This window comes from Nomascus leucogenys, chromosome 8 (assembly GCF_006542625.1).
Source record: "Nomascus leucogenys isolate Asia chromosome 8, Asia_NLE_v1, whole genome shotgun sequence".
Classification (NCBI taxonomy): domain Eukaryota; kingdom Metazoa; phylum Chordata; class Mammalia; order Primates; family Hylobatidae; genus Nomascus; species Nomascus leucogenys.
This window is the reverse complement of record NC_044388.1, coordinates 109,505,325-109,524,634: the sequence shown is the minus strand read 5'-3', so window position 1 is coordinate 109,524,634 and position 19,310 is coordinate 109,505,325. Positions and strand designations below refer to the sequence as shown.

The 19,310-nt window shown below is 56.4% G+C and overlaps 1 protein-coding gene across 2 annotated transcripts in view; it reads right to left on the bottom strand.

Moving 5' to 3' along the window:
• STKLD1 (serine/threonine kinase like domain containing 1) overlaps nt 1-19,310 on the bottom strand; it is a 29,725-nt gene that overhangs the window by 856 nt on the left and 9,559 nt on the right. The window contains exons 4-17 of one of the 2 annotated variants that reach the window (XM_030818113.1): nt 18,864-18,938; nt 17,004-17,105; nt 14,658-14,728; nt 13,477-13,592; nt 10,767-10,885; nt 9,415-9,578; nt 7,884-8,014; nt 7,136-7,219; nt 4,692-4,808; nt 3,348-3,488; nt 2,210-2,344; nt 1,404-1,532; nt 1,184-1,312; nt 309-449 (exon numbers count right to left, since the gene is read on the bottom strand). In XM_030818113.1, coding sequence (XP_030673973.1) covers nt 309-449; nt 1,184-1,312; nt 1,404-1,532; nt 2,210-2,344; nt 3,348-3,488; nt 4,692-4,808; nt 7,136-7,219; nt 7,884-8,014; nt 9,415-9,578; nt 10,767-10,885; nt 13,477-13,592; nt 14,658-14,728; nt 17,004-17,105; nt 18,864-18,938 — 1,654 coding nt within the window. Of the gene's footprint in view, nt 1-308; nt 450-1,183; nt 1,313-1,403; nt 1,533-2,209; nt 2,345-3,347; nt 3,489-4,691; nt 4,809-7,135; nt 7,220-7,883; nt 8,015-9,095; nt 9,579-10,766; nt 10,886-13,476; nt 13,593-14,657; nt 15,708-17,003; nt 17,106-18,863; nt 18,939-19,310 lie in introns of those variants that run through there. The other variant, XR_004031468.1, reaches the window with a different exon arrangement.

The window sequence follows — 19,310 nt, the reverse complement described above, 5'->3', positions numbered from 1 at the left end:
GGAAGGTCCTGAGGCCAGAGCCCTTCCTGTGCCCCTTGCCAGGAGCCCCAGAAGGATGAGAGTGGGTCGTATTCTCCCTTGTGCTTGGCATGCACAGAGCCACCTTGCAGTCCTGGAGCCCCACGCGTCACCCTCAGCCAGGACAAGCCCTGGTGCTCAGAAGATGCCAAATGAGTGGGAAGTTTAAGAGGGCCGAGAAGTGGGGTTGAGCCCATCTTCCGTGTGCTCCTTCCCTGTCAGTTATAGGGGGAGCGGGGCACCCCTGACCGCTGGGCTCTAGGGAGTGTGAGGCGAGAAGGGCTTCTCACCATAGGAAGCCAGGTGGACCAGCAGCATGCCCATGTTCTCCACCACCTCTGGGTCGTCCCTGTGGAGCTGGTAGGTCTCCTTGATGAGGCTCAGGCCACTGCCGCCCTCCTCCTGCACCACCACCTTGAAGGCCGCCAGCTCTGGGGGACGGGTGATGAGAGTGGGTTCATGCCCCACTTTCCACTGAAAGGGAAGAGCCTTCTGTCCAGGATGGGATGGGACCCCAGAGCTCACACACAGGGGGCTGGGACAGGACAAGAGGAGACCCCGTCAGCTTGGGCGGACCAGTAGGCTGGCATGGCCTGAACAGGACCACACAAGAACAGAGGAGGCAGCCCCCCAGAGCCAAAGGGGTCGTTGTCACTCTCTGGGGGAGATTGGGTAGTACAGAGGTCAAGACCATGAGCCCGGAGTTGCCAGGCACCAGCTGGTGTCTTGGCCAGGCCCAGGGTGCTCTCCGAAGGACTGCTGTGGGCCGAGCGTCAGTTGTGCTGTGCTCAGCGCTGGGCCCAGCCTGTCTAGCTGAGTGACAGGCAGGGTTTGTGTTGTGGGGAATTGGAGGCACCGTCTCCAGAGCTGTTTTGATCAGTCACGGTGTGCACGCATGTTGGGAAACCCCTGCAGATGTGATGTGTTTATGGACAGAGAGGGGGTCACAGGGTGTAGCATAACACAGAGACAGAGTTTATCAAGTGTGCATGAAAGTCTTGATGGTGATTTCTGGATGACTGGACTTTAGATTGTTTTTAATTTCTTTTCCTTTTTGATTTGTTGCTTCTGTTTTTTGGTTTGTGGCACCTGGCAGATGTAACTGATGGGGGCTGATTCTTGCCCCCACCTCTAGGTGGCAGCCTCGTCCGGTCCCCAGGCTCACCTGACACCTTCACCAGTCTGGCCAGTCCCCGGTAGGCATTGTTCACCAGCAGGGCTCTGTCCTGGCACAGCCGGATGCTTTGCAGGAGCAGCGCCACCACTTGTTCAAACTGCTGCTCCTTGATGCAGCCTGCAGAAAGGGGCCGGGCTGCCTTGTGCCTGCTGTGCCGCGAGGCCCACCCCTCCCAGCCCCAGGGGCCCAGGGCGTCCACCCAGCTCACCCAGCAGGGACAGCAGCCAGAAGACTCCGCAGCTGGCTTCCACCATATCCCCATCTGCAGGGTAGGTGGCCAACACCTGGCTGATGAGGTCTGGGACCTTCTCCAAGGGGGCCTTGTTCACAATGATACCTGGAACCAGGACAGGGATGGAAGGGGACACCCAGACCTTGGGTGTGTGCAGGGGGGCCTTCCCATCCCCCATCTGCTACCTTCCTCCAGCTAAGGACAACAGCAGAAATGGGGTGGGAAAGGTCAACTGTCCTCAGAGACAGGGGGAGGGTTAGCCCAGGAGAGGCTTGGAGAATCCCACACTTTGGGTGCTGGCAGGGTTCCCGGGTTTCCCGGGCTTTCCATGGTTTGGAGCTCTCTTTTTCCTGGGGCGCTGGAGTGCCAAAATGGGTCTAGAGGAGGGGAAGCAGCACAGGCTGGGGGGGCCCCTATTGTGAATCAAAAATCGAAATAGGGCATCCAGCACCACTGCTGCCCTCTGGAACCAGGACTGCCTGGAAAATCCCAGGACATTTCCCTGGGCGGGAGGCATTTAAAACTGAGGGGTGTGCCCACTGGGCAGGAAGTCCTGAAGCCCGGCCTCTGCCAGAAGGCCTTTCCTCCCCCACCCTTTCTCTCTCTGCTCCTTGACTTTCTTCTGTTGGAGTTCAAAGCTCTCAGAAGAGCCTTTCCCAGACTATGGCTGTCGTGTTTCAGGGACGGGACATGGAGGTCCTCGAAGGCTCTCAGGGGCAGTTAGGGAGTGGCTGGGGGAGGGCTGCCAGCCTCGGTGGGACAGCAGGAGGAGGGCCCCTCACCGTCCAGCAGGAGGGCCCAGAGCAGGCCCAGGCCGCTGGCACAGACGTCCCTGCTTTTGAGGGAGCTGTTGAGGTGCTCCAGGATGTGCTCCAGCAGCCCGGCGTTCTGCAGCTCCTCTGACAGTGACTCTGACTCTGTGGGTGGGCCAGAATGAGGGCCCCAGGGCCCCTCCCTCCAGGAAGCCTTCCTGCCTCTGTTGTCCTTGAGCACTGCAATCCCATTTGACCTGCCATCCTAGGTGCCTGCTCTGGGCCAAGTCGTGTGCACTCAACGGAGCCCTGAACAGGAGAACATGGGACTGGCCCCAGAGGAGTCTGTCCATCTCGTGGGCCACCAGTCCCAATAGCTGCCATCCCACTACCAGGCTGGGTCTGACCTCTGTAGCTTCCCATCCAGGGGGCTTGGCCCTGCCTCCTGGGCTCACAGAGCCAGCGTGTGCCTTCCAGGATGGAACCATGATGGGGCCCTATCCCCGTAGGATGAACTGACATCCGTTTTGCCTGATGGTTCCAGTTGACATCTATTCCTAGTGCCTCCTTTCACTCCCCAAAGTGAGATCAGTCATGTATGATCAGTTATCCAGTCTGTACAGTAAAGAGGGTGCTGCACACCTCAGCCCCCAGCCCTGACCCTGGCTGCATGGGACTTCTGGCAACTGTCCTTAGGCTCTCTTGAGGCCCAGCTTCCTGTTGGGGAGAACAGTGCCGACCCGATTTGTGGGTGAAGGTGTGAGCGCTCTGTATGGCCCTCTACTTCCCACAGTCCTGGCTGGTGGCTTTGGAAGCCCACTGGGCCCTATGGAATGGAGACACACAGGGCATTTGCCCCCCAGCCTCCCAGAAGGGGCAGGAAGTGTGGGAAATAGATGTCATTGGTGTGAAGCCCACAGCTGCGCCTGGCATGTCTGTAGAGGGAACCAGTGACTTCAAGAGTGGAAGCTTGTCATCAAGATGGAAAAGGACGCGACCAGCATTTGGGGTGGCCGAATGAAGACGGCCAAACGCCGCTGTGCATTTCAGGAGGAGGCCCAGCACTGTCCTGTCCAACCCACCTATACCCCAAACCAACCTTTCCCAAGACCCCTGGGAAGGGCTGTCCTGGAGTGTGGGTGGGGCAGGAGGTGGCTGGCAGACACACCCTGAGTTGTGGTGATGGCTAGCAGGCTGTAGACCATGACAAGAAGTGGCTCCTCCTCGGGGTGGCTCCGAAGAGCACTCAGCAGGGTGGAGGTGATGGCTTGGTTGCAGGGAGCCTTGGCTTCTGGGTGGTGCACCAGCACTGCTCGGGCCAGAGGAAAACGCCTGGGGTTAGCCCCACAGCTCCGGCATGGGGCCAGACACACAAGGCTCACAGTCTGGGAGATGGCATCTCCACTTTGCATGAAGGAAACCAAGGTCTGCCTTGTTCTCCTGACCTAGAGCAGGCCTCCATGAATCCCTGTGGCCTAATGGAGTGAAGGACTGGAGGGGAGCCCTGCCTGGCCAGGCCATGCATCCTGGTCCCTGGGAGCCAGCCAGGCAGCACTGAGCACAATTTCAACATTGCATGGAACTCCAAACTTCAACAGTGAAACTAGAAATGTGGCCGGGCGCAGTGGCTCATGCCTGTAATCCCAGCACTTTGGGAGGCTGAGGCAGGCGGATCATGATGTCAGGAGTTCAAGACCAGCCTGACTAACATGGTGAAACCCGTCTCTACTAAAAATACAAAAATTAGCTGGGCGTGGTGGCGGGTGGCTGTAGTCCCAGATACTCAGGAGGCTGAGGCAGGAGAATCGCTTGAACCCAGGAGGTAGAGGTTGCAGTGAGCCGAGAGCGCACCACTGCACTCCGGCCTGGGTGACGAGCAAAACTCCATCTCAAAAAAAAACTAGAAAGGTAACAATACTTTTTGTTTAAAAAAAATCATCAAAGCTAATTCAACTTTTTTAACAACCATGTCTCTCATAGGAGGCTCAGGCTCTCAGCTCCAGCCTCTTCCATCAGGACAGTGAAATGAACTCAGCACTCCCCTCCTACCAGCCCTCTTCAGAGGACACAACCCATCCTCCCTGAGGGTCACTCCAGAGGACCTCGTGTCCAGCTCCTCGATTCATAGCTGGGAAACTGGCGGGAGCAGCAGGAAGTTGTCCAGGGACACGGAGCAGGCAAAAGGCAGGCCTGGGTGGGATCCGCATCTCCAAGCTCCTGGCCTGTGCCCTCTCTGCCATTCAGGATGGGATCTGATGGGCACAGGACGGCATGGACTGTCCAGAAGGTCAGATGCCAACCAGGTGGCAGGGGCGGAGCTAGGCCACCAGGACTGTCCCCCCCACCTGGCCTGGCCCTGGCATCCACCTTGGCCTAGAAGGTGCAGCAGCAGGGAGCAGGGCATGGCTTCCCCTAACCCACCCGGCCTGGTGCCCACTTTGGCCCAGGAGGCACAGATGCAGGAAGCAGCGCACAGCCTCCCCGACCCCACCTGGCCTGGTTTGGCACCCACCTTGGCCCAGAAGGTGCAGCAGCAGGGAGCAGGCGCACAGCTGGACATCGAGGACCCTGTCATGCAGCTGCATGGTTGTAACCACCACCTCCACCAGCTCTGGGGGCCACGGCAGACCTGGCAGGGTGGGCGGCATGGGGAGACTCATTTTGGGCCAGATCGGGGGCATATAGACCCGACCAGGGCCCCCAGAGGCTGGTAGGAGCCTGCAGGGCCCTATATGGGTGAATAGAAGGGGGAAGGACAATGAGGATTAGCGCTAGGTCCGTGGAGTGCATGCCGTGTCTGCCACAGGCGTCCTGCTCTGTGCTGCCCACAGCCCTGTGAAGTGGCCCCTCCCGGGACTGCCCTCCTTATGCAGATGAGGAACCTGGGGTCAGCAGTTTGAACCCAGCCAGTCTACTCCAGATCCCTTGGCTGCAACTGCCCTGAGGGTGGACGTGGGTGGGTGGGCTCCATCCACCCTGCCACTGTGCCAGGAACTGTTGTGGGCTGGGGACTGGGTGAGGGGCAGTGGCCAGGCAGCCATCCCTCCACTCTAGGCTCATGAGAGCAACAAGGATGAAGTCCTGGCACCTGGAGTGTAGAGCGAAGCAAGACCCCCCCCCCTTTTTTTTTTGGAGACAGTCTCACTCTGTCGCCTAGGCTGTTGTGCAGTGGCATCATCTCAGCTCACTGCAACCTCTGCCTCCTGGGTTCAAGCGATTCTCCTGCCTCAGCCTCCTGAGTAGCTGAGATTACAGGCAAGCGCCACCACGTCCGGCTAATTTTTGTATTTTTAGTAGAGACAGGGTTTCACCATGTTTGGCCAGGCTGGTCTTGAACTCCTGATCTCAAGTGATCCGCCCACCTCGGCCTCCCAGAGTGCTGGGATTACAGGCATGAGCCACCGTGCTCGGCTGCAAGCCCATTTCTAAGCAAGGCATGGAGGAAGGTGTGGCTCCGGGTGGTGGAAAAGACCTACCCTTTGGGATGGGGCCCAACAGCTTCCCTAGTTTCCCTAGGGAGGCAAAATCTCTCTTCCCAGGGACTCTGTCCTGGTCACAGCTGAGCTACAAAAGGGGTAGAAGAGGAGGAGGGGAGGGAGGGAATGGCAAATTAGGCCCATATGAGGCCTCTGCCACCTACTCGAAGGCCAGGGCTGGGCCTTGTCACCTCTGAGGCCCGAGCCACTGCAACAAACCTCAGTGGATTCCTAATCCAGGTCTGATGGATGGATGGACGGACGGACGGACGGATGGATGGATGGATGGATGGATGGATGGATGGATGTGTGAAGGTAATGTTCAGGCAGGTGAAAAAGGTTGAATAGAAAGATTTTATGAAAGCATGTTTTGGCACAAATGTTTTAAAAATTGGCCGAGCACGGCGTGTCACACCTGTAATCCCAACACTTTGGAAGGCCAAGACAGGCAGATCACTTGAGATCAGGCGTTTGAGACCAGCCTGGCCAACATGGTGAAACCCCCTCTCTACTAAAAATACGAAAAATTAGCTGAGTGTGGTGGCACACACCTGTAGTCCCAGCTACTTGGGAGGCTGAGGCAGGAGAATCACTTGAACCCAGGAGGCGGAGGTTGCAGTAAGCCAAGATCGCACCACTGTACTCCATCCTGGGGGACAGAGTGAGACCCTGTCTCAAAAAAAAAAAAAAAAAAAAAAAAAAAACACTGCTTTTCCCAACACTCTCCATGAATGAGCAGCAACAATCTTTTTGGGTTTGGTTTTGTTTTCTGACACAGGGTCTTCTGGGCTGGAGTGCGGTGGCGCAAGCATAGCTCACTATAGCCTCCATTCCCTGGGCGCAAGCAATCCTCCTGCCTCAGCCTCCTGAGCAGCTAGGATAACAGACATGTGTCACCACATCTGGCTAATTTTTTATTTTTTGTAGAAATGGGCTTTCCCTTTGTTGCCCAGGCTGGCTTCAAACCCCTGGGCTCAAGCAGTCCTCCCGCCTTGGCTTCTCGAGGTGCTGGGATTACAGGCGTGAGCTACTGCGCCAGGCCATGCATTCTTAATAGGTGGGCAAGTTGTATCTGAAAATTTAAAGTATTCACACCCTTGAACATCTAGGAATCTGTGCTACAGAAACAAGCCCACAGATACATACACACCAGGGTGTCCGTTCTAGTATCATTCATAATAGTGGAAACTGAGAAACAACTCAGATACCCCTCATAGGGACAGTGGGGTAGATGGTATGACTGTGGCTCCATTAAAATCATGTGAGGGCTGCCACGCCACCCATTCCCCTTCTCTGTTGTCTTCGCCAGGCAGATAGCAGAGACACGGGACTCTTCTGGGGACACATGCATGCCTCCACGCTGCACTAAAGCACTGGCGAGGAGAGCCTAGGGTGAGGGCCAGCCTCAGCTCCCCACAGGCCGGACCATAGCTTCTGCCCCTAGGGGAGCAGCTCGAAAGGGGCGCAGGGTGGGGCCTACCTAGCTGATCTGCAGGCATTTTCAGAAGCCTCTTCATGGCCCTGAGCTGGACTTCGGGCCAGCCAGAGAATTTCTGCATGACCTCTGCAGAGACAGGAAGGCAGGGGAGGGATCTTTCTGAGGCCTCGGGGCCCTGTCTCTGGGCACCACTCTGGGCTGGCTACTGTGTGTGCATCCCCTCAGATCCACAGGTTCAGGATGAGAGGGAGGGGCTGTTACCATCCCCACTTTACAGATGAGGCCACTGAGACCAAGCGACTTTTCCTTAACAGAACCCAAGTGTCTGTCTTGGAGCACACAGATGGTGGCGCGCACTTCCGCTCATCCTGGGCACATAGGAGGCACGCAGGAAGTGGTGCTGTGGGAGGAAGATGCCCTAGGACCATTGTGTGCCACCCAGGCTGTGGAAGCAAAAGCAGAGGGTTGTGGGAGGCGTGGGCAGTGACTAGGCCATTGAGCTGCATGGAGGATTTGTGTAGCAGGAGCGGAGGGAAAACAGGTGGGGGCCAGGCTATGGAGAGGAACTTTGGGTTATAGGTAGTTGGGAGCTATGGAGGATATTTGAGCAGAGCGGTGTCCTGGGCAGTGTGTAGGGATGGATGGAGGGAAATTGTTCCTACCCACTGGTCGTGCACGTGGAGCGAGGCCAGGGGCATAAATAATGAACCCTCTGGAACTAAACAATAGGATGCCAAGGCCATGGACAGGAGCTTCAGGGCACGCTCCCCCTTTGTGTCCCCAGCATCACCTAAAATGCTGGCCACGTTGCCTTCTAACAGCATGTCGATGATGGACGCAGGCACCATCTGCCGGTGCAGGGTCAGAGAGACGCACGAGGACTTGAAGGAGCCTCTCACGAAGGTGATGTGCACCACGTCCCTAGCAGAGGAGCAGAGAGGGCTGAGTAACCCAGCAGCGCCCCCTGCCGCCTCCCTGTGGGGCTCTCCCTCTGCCTCTGGCTCCAGGCTGCCCATTGGTGCGGACGCTGGACACTGACCTCCCTGTTTTGGGATCCATTTGGCAGGGTCTCTCATAGTGTCCCCAGTGTGTCCAGCAAGCACCCCAGCAATTCCACACCCAGGGACATACTCCATGGAGGCAGGGCCTCAGCTCATAGAGCTGGGGGACAGTCCGGGGCCCTGGCACTTTTGCCCTTGTGGTCCCCTGCCTCCATGGAAACATGAAAACCTAGATTTTACAACTGCATTGGTATAAAGATGAATATGATCCAGGCTGGATTCCTTGCTATATGTTTGGTTTTTTGTTTGGTTTGGTTTGGTTTTTTTTTTTAGATGGAGTTTCACTCTTGTCACCTAGGCTGGAGTGCAGTGGCACGATCTCGGCTCACTGCAACCTCCGCCTCCTGGGTTCCAGCAATTCTCCTGTCTCAGCCTCCTGAATAGCTGGGACTACAGGCGCGCCCCACCATGCCTGGTTAATTTTTTTTCTATTTTTAGTAGAGACGGGGTTTCGCTCTGTTGGCCACACTGGTCTCGAACACCTGACCTCAAGTGATCCACCTACCTCGGTCTCCCAAACTGCTGGGATTACAGGTGTGAGCCACCGTGCCTGGCCTGGAGTCTTTGTTATATGTTTTTGTTTTGTTTTTGAGACAGGGTCTCACTCTGTCACCCAGGCTGGAGTGCAGTGGCGAGATCTCGGCTCACTGCAACCTCTGCCTCCTGGGCTCGAGCGATCCTCCTGCCTCAGCCTCCCCAGTAGCTGGGAACACAGGCATGCAGCACTACACCCAGCTAATTTTTTGTATTTTTAGTAGAGACAGGGGTTTTGCCACGTTACCCAGGCTAGACTCGAACTCCTGAGCTCAAGTGATCTGCCCGCCTCGGCCTCCCAAAGTGCTGGGATTATAGGCGTGAGCCAGCGCCCCGGCCAGTGTTATGTATTTACTTTTGTCTTCTGATTTTAAAATAAGTTAGAATGAAAAATTTAAAGGTGACCATTGTCTTCAGGAATTTTTTTTTAAATGTAGAATGAAAACTTTTTCTGGAACCCTAAAAGTGTCGTGGGTCCTGGGGGCTACGCCTCCTGTGCCTCCTGGGGGTCAGTCTGCTCACTCCACTGTACATTTGGGATTACTCACTGCAGCATGGTTTGGGAGAGCCAGAACTGGGAAAAGCCCAGCTGTGCAGGGATAATCAGGGCATCTGTGATGGAGTTCTTTGAGGTGTTACAAAGCCAACTAGCTGTGCTTGTATTAGGGTGGAGAGATGTTGAAAGATAAATCCATAGGTTAAAATAAACCCCAACCCTGAGCTCACTTTATCGTTATTCGATCTGAGGGGTCGATCTGGAGCATCAAAGGCAGAAGATTCCCGAAGGTTTCCACATCTGGGATCTGCTTCTCCTCCATTGTCTTCAGGACGGCCTTCAGGCTGCCCGGGCTCTGGCAGAGGGACTTCCGCAGATGCATGGCTTCTGTGCCCTGCACGGAGAGAGGACAGCTCTGTGTATTCCCTTAAGTAAATGGAAACTAGGTCCCAGCATGGGCAGGGGGCAACCAGGGACCAAGAAATCCAGGAGGAGACCAGGGAGAGCCAGGTGTGGCCACTGCCTACAAAAATGCCAGAGACCCCAGGGGCCCCAAGCTCTTCCATAAGAAGAAATGGAGTTTCAGAGAAGCCAGCAGGTTGTCTCCTGGGGTGGAGTCCTGCCAAGAAAGCCCTCTGATCTAGACCCAGCCAGTAAGACAGCATGCCCATGTCACAGAGTGTGAGCGTGCCCAGGGTCACGCTGCCTGGGCTGGGGCTGGCGCTCAGGCTATTTCCAGGATGTCACACAGCCTCCAAAGTGGGAAGGTTCTCATTTCCCTGGGAGTCTTTCAGAGGAAGGGAGTGGCATCGTGCTTCTCAGAGGTGGAGTCTGGGGGTCTGGGAGACCATGGGGAACCTGGGTCCAACCAGGTGTCTGTCCTTTCTGGGGACCACGGTGCCTGCAGGTGGTGCTGCAGAGAAGGGGAGCTTCCTTGTTTTGGGCATGGCAGGCCTTCCCCACTTTTCTCTTCTGCATATGGAGGATAGGAAGCGACAGGCTGGACTTCCCTGCCTCCCTGCAGCCAGAGTGAACTTGGAGTGCTCGTAGGGCCAGTGGGGCCTTCTAACTCCCCTCCTTTCTGCCCACAGGCTGTGGCCATGGTGCAGGGGCCCCAGCAGGGATGAGAGAAAGAGCTGCATGCTAAGGATGTGCAGGAGGAGAGAAGGCGCCTCCACACCAGCCTGGGGCTTGTGCATGAGGCAGCCGGGTGTGTTCAGGCCCACGCTGGGTTCCCGTTGCTTGCAACTCCGTGCAGCCTTCATGCTCACAAGGGCACCTGAACTTGGCTTTTCTCCATCAAGAGTCAGTGACACCACCTGGAGGGCTGCTGCGAGGGTTGCGTGGGATGGTCTGAATATTACCAGTGCTGTCATTATCCTGCTAGAGCCCAGCAGGTGCTGCAAGCTGAGGGGTTCTGAGGAGGGCAAGCCCCTCACAGGTGGAGGAGGGGGCTCCGTGCAGCCTGCAGAGAGCCAGGGGAAGGGATGCAGAGGGGAGGCAGGGTGAGGCCAAGCCTTCTCCCCAGGCCTGGGCGCATGGGGAGCAGCATGTGGGGTGTGGGGGAGGGAGGGCGGCTCACATCCATGAAGGAGCAGCTGGTCATGTCCAGAATGATGCAGCCCAGGGACCAGATGTCTGATTTCTGGCTGAAGGAGAAGTTGAGGGCTTCAGGGGCCATCCAGGACTTATGAAAGGGGTCTGTTGGTAAGAGCAAGGTGGGATCCCTGAGTCCTTTGCTCCCTGGGGGCAGGGGCTTGACAGAGTCACCCTGCCCAGCACTGTATCCCCTTTGGTGGCCCCTCGCAAGCAGCTTGAAACACAAGCCCTGCAGGTCCTCTTCTCAGAAGAGGTGGAGAATATTAACTGTGGGGAGGAAGAGGCCCCCATCGGCGGGAGCTTTGCATTGATCTGGAGCCACTGAAGCTGTCCATCTTGGCGGGTGCCCACCAGGCTGGCCTGTATAGGTGGTATGTCTGTGTGCCTGAAATGGCTGTAGAAGGAGTTGGAAGAGGCACGTGCCAAGAAACTGTGCACGCCTCTAAACTTCTTGCCCCTTCTAAATGTCAGGACCTTGGGGGCAAAGTTACAGTTGCTCTGCCCTACTTTCTCAACTGGAACCCCAGACAGGGAGGCAAAAGAGCAGACTCCTCTGAGTCCATCAGTCCCTGGTTGGCTTCAGGCAGCCCCTCCTTCTCTGGACCTCCATTCCCCAGCCCAACAGTAAAGGGCTGGACTCCAAGGACGCGTGCCATCTACACCTCCAATGCAACCAACCATCTGCTTGTCTGTCCACTCATCCATCCACACACACCCCATCCCTCCATCCATCCATCTATCCATCCATCCACTCACCCACCTACCCACTCATTCACTCACTCACCCACCCACCCATCCATCCACACACCCACTCATCTACCCACACACCCACCCATCCATCCATTCATCCATACACCCACCCACCCACACATCCATCCACACATGCACCCACCCACCCATCCATCTACCCACCCAACATCCGTCCACAACCCGTGCACTCACCCATCCACCCACACACCCATCCCTCCAACCACACACTCATCCACCCATCCATCCATCTACTCACCTACCCATCTATCATCCATATATCCACTGACCCACCAACCCACCCACCCACCTATCCATCCACTGACCCACCCACCTATCCATCCACTCATCCACCCACTTGCCCGCCCACCCATCCACTTACCTACCCTCCCATCCATCCTTCCATCCATCCATCCATCCATCCATCCATCCATCCATCCATCCACTCATCAACTCAATCCATCCACTCACCCACCCATCCATCCACACACCCACCCATCCATCCATATGCCCACCCACCCACACATCCATCCACACTCGCACCCACCCATCCATCTACCCACCCACCCATCCATCCACAACCCATGCACTCACCCATCTGCCCATACACCCACCCATGCAACCACACACCCATCCACCCATCCATCCATCTACTCACCTACCCACCCATCACTCACCCACCCATCTATCCATCCATCCATTAATCCACTGACCCACCCACCTATCCATCCATCCACCCACTCACCCACCCACCTGCCCACCCACCCATCCACTCACCCACCCTCCTATCCATCCATCCATCCACTCCTCCATCATCCATCCATCCATCCACTCATCCACTCACCTACTCACCCATCCACTCACCCACCCATCCATCCATCCATCCATCCATCAATCCATCCATCCACCCATCCATCCATCCATCCACTCATCCATCCATCCATCCATCCATCCACTCACCCACCCACCCACCTATTCATCCATCCATCCACCCACCTATCCATCCATCCATCCCACCATCATCCACCACCCACCCACCTATCCATCCTACCACCCACCAAACCACACACCCACCCATCTACTCATTCATCTTCTGTCTACCAAGGACTGAGTGCGGCCGGGCGCGGTGGCTCATGCCTGTAATCCCATCACCTTGGGAGGCCCAGGCGGGCAAATCACGAGGTCAGGAGATCGAGACCACGGTGAAACCCGGTCTCTACTAAAAAAAATAGAAAAAATTCGCTGGGCGGAGTGGCAAGCACCTGTAGTCCCAGCTACTCAGGAGGCTGAGGCAGGAGAATGGCATGAACCCAGGAGGCGGAGCTTGCAATGAGATGAGATCTCGCCACTGCATTCCAGCCTGGGCGACAGAGCGAGACTCCGTCTCAAAAAAAAAAAAAAAAAAAGGACAGAGTGCAACCAGTGCAACCAGCAACTGCCACCCTGGGACTCTGGACTCCTCCTCTGTGGCTGCTCTCTCCAGCCCCCTTTCTCTGGCCATCTTTTCAAAGGAACGAGAACTCGTCTCCCCTTGCCACCCACCCCTTCATCTCGTGGGTTGTTTTAGGACTCAGTGATCTACACGCAGCCAGTGCCTGGCACCCACAGATCCTCCGTCCTGGGCATTTTCATTTCCTTCCTTCTGAAGCTTTCTTTTCCCTCCATGAGAGGCAACATTTTCTGGGGTACCACAAACAACCATGACTTTGTTTCTCTCAAATATCGGGTGTCTGTGGGGCCCTGCCTCTGCCCCTGGTGGTGGCATGCCTGCTCAGTTACAACCCAAAGGAGGTCTCTTTGGAGTTTACACAAGGCCAGGGCTTTGTGGGGACCTTCTGAGCAAACAGCTGTTTGATGTTGCCTCACTCCAGCACCCAGAGTGGCCACCACCATCTGGATTCTAGGTGCCGACCCCCTCTCCCACGACCTGGGGGAGCCCCTGCCACCTTCCTCCGCACGAATATTCCATTTGGCTTTGTTTGTCATTAGCACGTTGGAGCTCAGGTCCTGCAGTTTGCAGTGGTCACTGCTGACAAGGATGATGTTGGAGGGTTTGAGATTCCTGAAACCAAGAGGTGGGTTTGCCTCTGGGTGCCAAGGGGCCACCTGGGCAGCCACCACCCCCAACCCCAGGTGGGACCAGCGTGTGTGCTGAGCCTGACTCTCTGCTCCCTGCCCCACCTGGTTCTGCAGCAGCAGCCCACACCCTCCTCTCCTCCACAAAATGCCCCATCTCAGCCTACTTTTTAAGCGGTTGTTTCCTATGTACAGAAATATACTCAATTTTAAATCGGGGGAAAAATCCTCAACCACAAGTAGGAACACACCCAACACTCCGAAGAGGTCCCTTGGTTGACATGTTCACTCCTTAGGTATCTCAGCTATGCATTTGCCTGGGGATTGATTTTTGGCCATTGTGCGATGTCTAGTGACATTAACACTGAATGTGGAATGTGAGCATTCCCTTTGTACATATGGTCTGCGTGGTGTGTGTGTGTGTGGTGTGTGTGTGTGTGTGTGTGTGTGTGTTTTAAGTCAGGGTTGCCCAGGCTGAAGTGCAGTGGCACGATCATAGCTCACTGCAGCCTCAAGCTCCTGGCTTCAAGCAATCCTCCCATCTCAGCCTCCATGTTGCTGGGACCACAGGTGTGCACCACCACGCCCAGCTGCATAGTTTCCCTCTTCCTCTTTAAATAAGATATTGGTGTTGAGAATTGGAGCCGTCTCCCAGCCCCTTCAGACCATGGATTCTCCAGCCTGAAAGTTGTGCCACTGGGGGGTCAAAGGCTCAGCAGGGCCCACTCAGCCCACACTGGCCCCCGACAGGCAACCCGGTCTCTCTTGCTGGCAGGGCTGTTGCCGCCTTCCTTTCCAGGAACTCTAGAGCCGCCCGCCTGGCTAGTGCACACCCCATGCAGCTATGCGTGTGCACATGGCTTAAGACCACTTGGAAGAGCCTCTTTTGAGCCCAAAGGAGCTCTGGAAGGTCCCCATCCTACCCTGGCTGCACTGGCCCGGTGCACCTTTCTCCCCAGATCCTGCCTACGCACACTGGCACCCGAGTGGCCTCAGTGCCTTTTCTCCCAAAGCAGCCAGCCAGTCTGTGGAGGTCAGGGGCCCCACTCACCTGTGGATGATGTCCAAATGGTGCAGGTATTCCAGCGCGTCCAGCACCTGGCCCAGCACATTCTGCATCCACTGGGGGAGAAGTAGGGGGTGCCAGGATGGAAGGGGCGCCCTGTGCTGCTTTCAGGGGGGTGACACTCAGAGCAGCCAGCAGGATGGTGGTGTATCCTCTCCTTGCATCTTGAGACAGGCCTGAAGCCAGCCAAGCGCTCAGGGTGGAGGAGGCTTCAGTGTGGTAGCTCTCCAGATGGTAAAGCCGCGGCGGCAGCCAGAAGGACTCTGAGTTTCCAGACTCCACACTGCTATCTCCATACCAGAGACCCTGGGTGCTGCAGGGGCCCCATCCCTGCACCCCACTCTGTGGCCCGCGCTGCCCCACGCTTGCCAGGAGCTGGAGGCAGATTGGCCTTGCGGGTATGGGAGGAGTGGAAGCCTTCAGTGCCTACAAGAGCTCAATCCTCTAGGTCATTCTAATGAAAAGAGCCCTGAGAGAGAATGCTGGGAGTGTTCCGCATCAGAGACAAGCTCCATCGAGTACTCAGGGCGGTGATTCTGAAGCTGGGCTCCTAGGGCCCCTGGATTCAGGGCCACCCTGGGGTGTCAGAGAGGGGCTGAGGAGGCAGGACGTGGGCGCCTCCCACTGCCCCCAGTTAGAGTAGGTCTGCTGCACTTACTGGGTTTCTGTGAACAGTTCGTGTTTTGAAGGGCTTCTCTCACAAAGTCTGAAACCCACTCCGGGCCTGCCTCTGAGGCCCATGGTAGGAGAAGAGCTGTGTGCCCCGAAGAGCCCCTCAGGGGGACATGGTCCCGCCAAACACAGTTCTCAGGGTAAAAGCAGGTAGCATTCATCTGGGGTAGATGAAAGATCTAAATGTGAAGGCAAAAACAACCAAGCTTCCAGAAGACAGAGGAGAGTATCTTCATGACCTTGGAGCAGGAAATGCTTCTTAAACTCCAAAGGCACTCACCATAAGAGTCAGCATTGGGAAAGCGAACTCCACTACAGTTAGGACTTTCTATCATCAAAAGACATCATTAAGAAAGTGAACTAGCCGGGCGCAGTGGCTCACGCTTGTAATCCCAGCACTTTGGGAGGCCGAGGCGGGCGGATCACGAGGTCAGGAGATCGAGACCACGGTGAAACCCCGTCTCTACTAAAAATACAAAAATTTAGCCGGGCGTGGTGGTGGGCGCCTGTAGTCCCAGCTACTCGGAGAGGCTGAGGCAGGAGAATGGCGTGACTCCGGGAGGCGGAGCTTGCAGTGAGCCAAGATCGCGCCACTGCACTCCAGCCTGGGTGCCTGGGTGACACAGCGAGACTCCATCTCAAAAAAAAGAAAGTGAACTGGCCAGGCATGGCAGCTCACGCCTGTAATCCCAGCAGTTTGAGAGGCCAAGGTGGGTGGATCACTTGAGGTCAGGAGTTCGAGACCAGCCTGGGCAACATAGCAAAACCTTGTCTGTATTAATAATACAAAAATTAGCTGGGTGTGGTGGTGGGCACCTGTAGTCCCAGCTACTCGGGAGGCTGAGGCAGGAGAATCGCTTGAACCAGGAGGCGAAGGTTGCAGTGAGCCAAGATTGTGCCATTGCACTCCAGCCTGGGCGACAGAGTGAGACTCCATCTCAACAACAACAACGACAACAACAAGACTGACACAATGAAGTGCTGGCCTCCATGTGGACTGGGAATGCTCACAACTTGTGAGAGTAAACATGGGGCCAACCAAACCACGTTGGAAAGGTGTTTGGAGCATCTACTGAAGCTACACACACGTACTCTACAACCCAATAATTCTACTCCTATGTATTCATCCCATAAAAGTGAGTGCCTTCCAGCAATGCTCATAGCAGCCTTATTCACAATAGCCCCAAACTGGAAGCAGCCCAAATGAGACTAGGTAAACAGCCTGCAGCGCAGTCAGGAAGCAGAGTGGCAGCAAGCAATGAACACATGATTTGCTGGTGCATGCAGCAGCACCGCGGGGCTCACAACAGCAGGCTGAGGGAAGGAGGCCAGACAGGAGCGGCAGCATGCCGGAGGAGTCCATTTACAGGAACTTCAGGGACCGGCAGAACAATCTGGAATCATGGTCACCGACTAGGAACTTTCTAGGGTTAGGAACGCCTTCTGTCTTGATCTGGGTGGAAGTTGTGTGAGTGCATCAAACTGTGCACTTAAGATCTGCACACATCCTAGGGTGCAATGCCTCAAGGCATATGTTTAAGAAAAAAACAAGGCTGGACTCCATGGTGCCTGCCCTCCCGCTGTCACTTTGCCCCACACTGCAGGGCCTGTGTCACAGGTCTAGGTGGCCCCCAGGCCCGGTGCCCCAGAGGATCTTACCTCAGAGTCAATGATTTCCTTTGCCTTCCTCTTATCCTCAATGACCTCCTGGAAGCTGAGCTCATTGAACTCCATCACCAGGCAGAGGTACAGAGAAGAGATCTGCTGGGACAGGAGGCTCTTAGCCAGAGGACGTCCAGGCCCCAGTGCTTCTGCAGGCTCGCCTGCTCCAGGGCCTCCCTCAGCTCAGCTGCCATTTGCAGTGGCCGTGGGAGCACTGCCCGCTGGAGGGGGCTGCAAGCCCCTCCTGCCCCACCTTCAGCTTCCTCTCTCTCCTCTCCCCATTACCAGGCCCCACCTCCACTCCACACTCCATCCACACCAAGCTACTTGGACTTTCCCAAAAGCTGCACTTGTCCCGTGGCCACTGCACACGTGGACCCCTCTGCCTAGACCACTCCCCACCCCCTTCATAGGGATAACTACCCACCCTTCAGGGCTCAGCCCAGACCCATTTCCTCCGAGGAGCCTGCCCTGGCCAGAGCCCCAGCAGACCACCAGGTCAGGGCTCCCAATTCTGTGCTCCCTCCCATAGGGAAATGTCCTCTTGGCTTCTCTGCACCCTCCTTGAGAGCATTAGGGGGTGCTCAGAAAATCTTTGGGAGTGCATGCAGTGAGGTCACCTCGTCAAGACCCAGCTGGAGCAGAGGGAGTGTGTGAGGGGCCTTTCCTGCTCAGACCTGGGACTGTTGGCCCCACGTGGGAACGCCAGTGTGGACATCTCATGCAGGCTGGTGCCCGGCAGAAGGCTTCTCGGCCTCTCTTTACCTCCAGCACCCCTTGTGCCTGCCCAGCCTCCCGCTGTCCACCTCAGTCCCATTGGAAGTGACCGGAAAGCTCCTGGCTCCTTGTAAAAAGAAGTCATCCAGCCTGAAGGACCCGGCTGCTGGACATGAGTCTCCGTCCCCAGTCAGCTGTTTACTAGCTGCGTGGCCTTGGAGAGCTCCTGAACCGAAGCCCTAGGCCCCATCAGGAGCACAGGGACAGTACTTCCTGCCCTGCAGCCCTCCTGGCACGTGATGACAGATGTGGTGCTGGTCAGTAAGCTGCACAGGGGCTGCAGGAGTAAGGGGCGCACAGGCCCAGGACGGCACTGGCGTCGGGTGGCTGTGGAGAGGGGGTCAACTAGCTCCTTCCATGAAAGTAAAAACTCTGTCATCAGAGGCACAGGCTTACCAGGACAAGCTCGGTGGCTGCGTGCAGAGCCCGGGAGTCAGGCCCATCTGGCCTGGCCCTCCGGCTTGGCCATGTACTAGCTGGATAACCTGGAGCAGCTTGTTTCTGTTAGCCTCTGTTTCTTCTTCTGTCAAATGGGTTAAGAACCCCTCCTGGCCAGGCGTAGTGGCCCATGCCTCTAATCCCAGCACTTTGGGAGGCCGAGGCAGGCGGATCACTTAAGGTCAGGAGTTCGACACCAGCCTGGCCAACATGGTGAAACCCCGTCTCTACTAAAAATACAAAAATTAGCCGGGTGTCATGGCACGCGCCTGTGTAATCCCAGCTACTCAGGAGGCTGAGGCAAGAAAATCGCTTGAACCCGGGAGGCAGAGGTTGCAGTGAGCTGAGATCGTGCCATTACACTCCAGCCTGGGGGACAAGAGTGTGACTTTGTCCAAAAAAAAAAAAAAAAATCTCCTGATGATGAGGTTGTTGGGGCTCCTATGAGACTATGCATGGAAACCCCCAGCATGGTACCTGGCCCCAGTGAGTGTTAGGTCAGGGGTGGCCACGTTTAGAGTCACTGACATTGCCACGTGAGCTATTCTGACAGTGAAGGGTGGGCGTGCTCTGGGCTCAGTCTGCGTGGTCCTGCAGCCCACTGCGTGGTGGCTGAGCCTGTAGGTGTCAGCTCTGACCCACCTCCCCATTCCACGTGATGAACAGCTCCTGGTACACAGAGATGTGGGCGTGCCGCAGCTTCAGCAGTGGCATCAGCTGCCAGGATAGAGCAGAGGAAACAGAGAAGTCACCGCCTCTCCACGCCTTTCTCAGCTCAGGCTTCTCTGTCACACATCCCAACGAACATGCAAGCCTCGGGCTCTGAGCTGGGCCGGGGAGCAGGCTCAGGGAGGCTGCACGGTGGTTAGGAGCCAGGCAGTCTGATGTGGGTCCTGTCTCCAGCATGAGCTGGCTGTGCTGGATGACTGGGCCCCATATTGTCATCTGAAAATGGGGGTCCTGGTGGAATCTGCCTCACAGGGATACCATGGGGGGTGAGTGAGCTGTGGCAGGCAGTGCCAGGAAGGTGGAGATCAGCCACAGCCAGGGCTGGCTGGAGGAGGTGGTGCAGACACTGGGAGGTGGGCA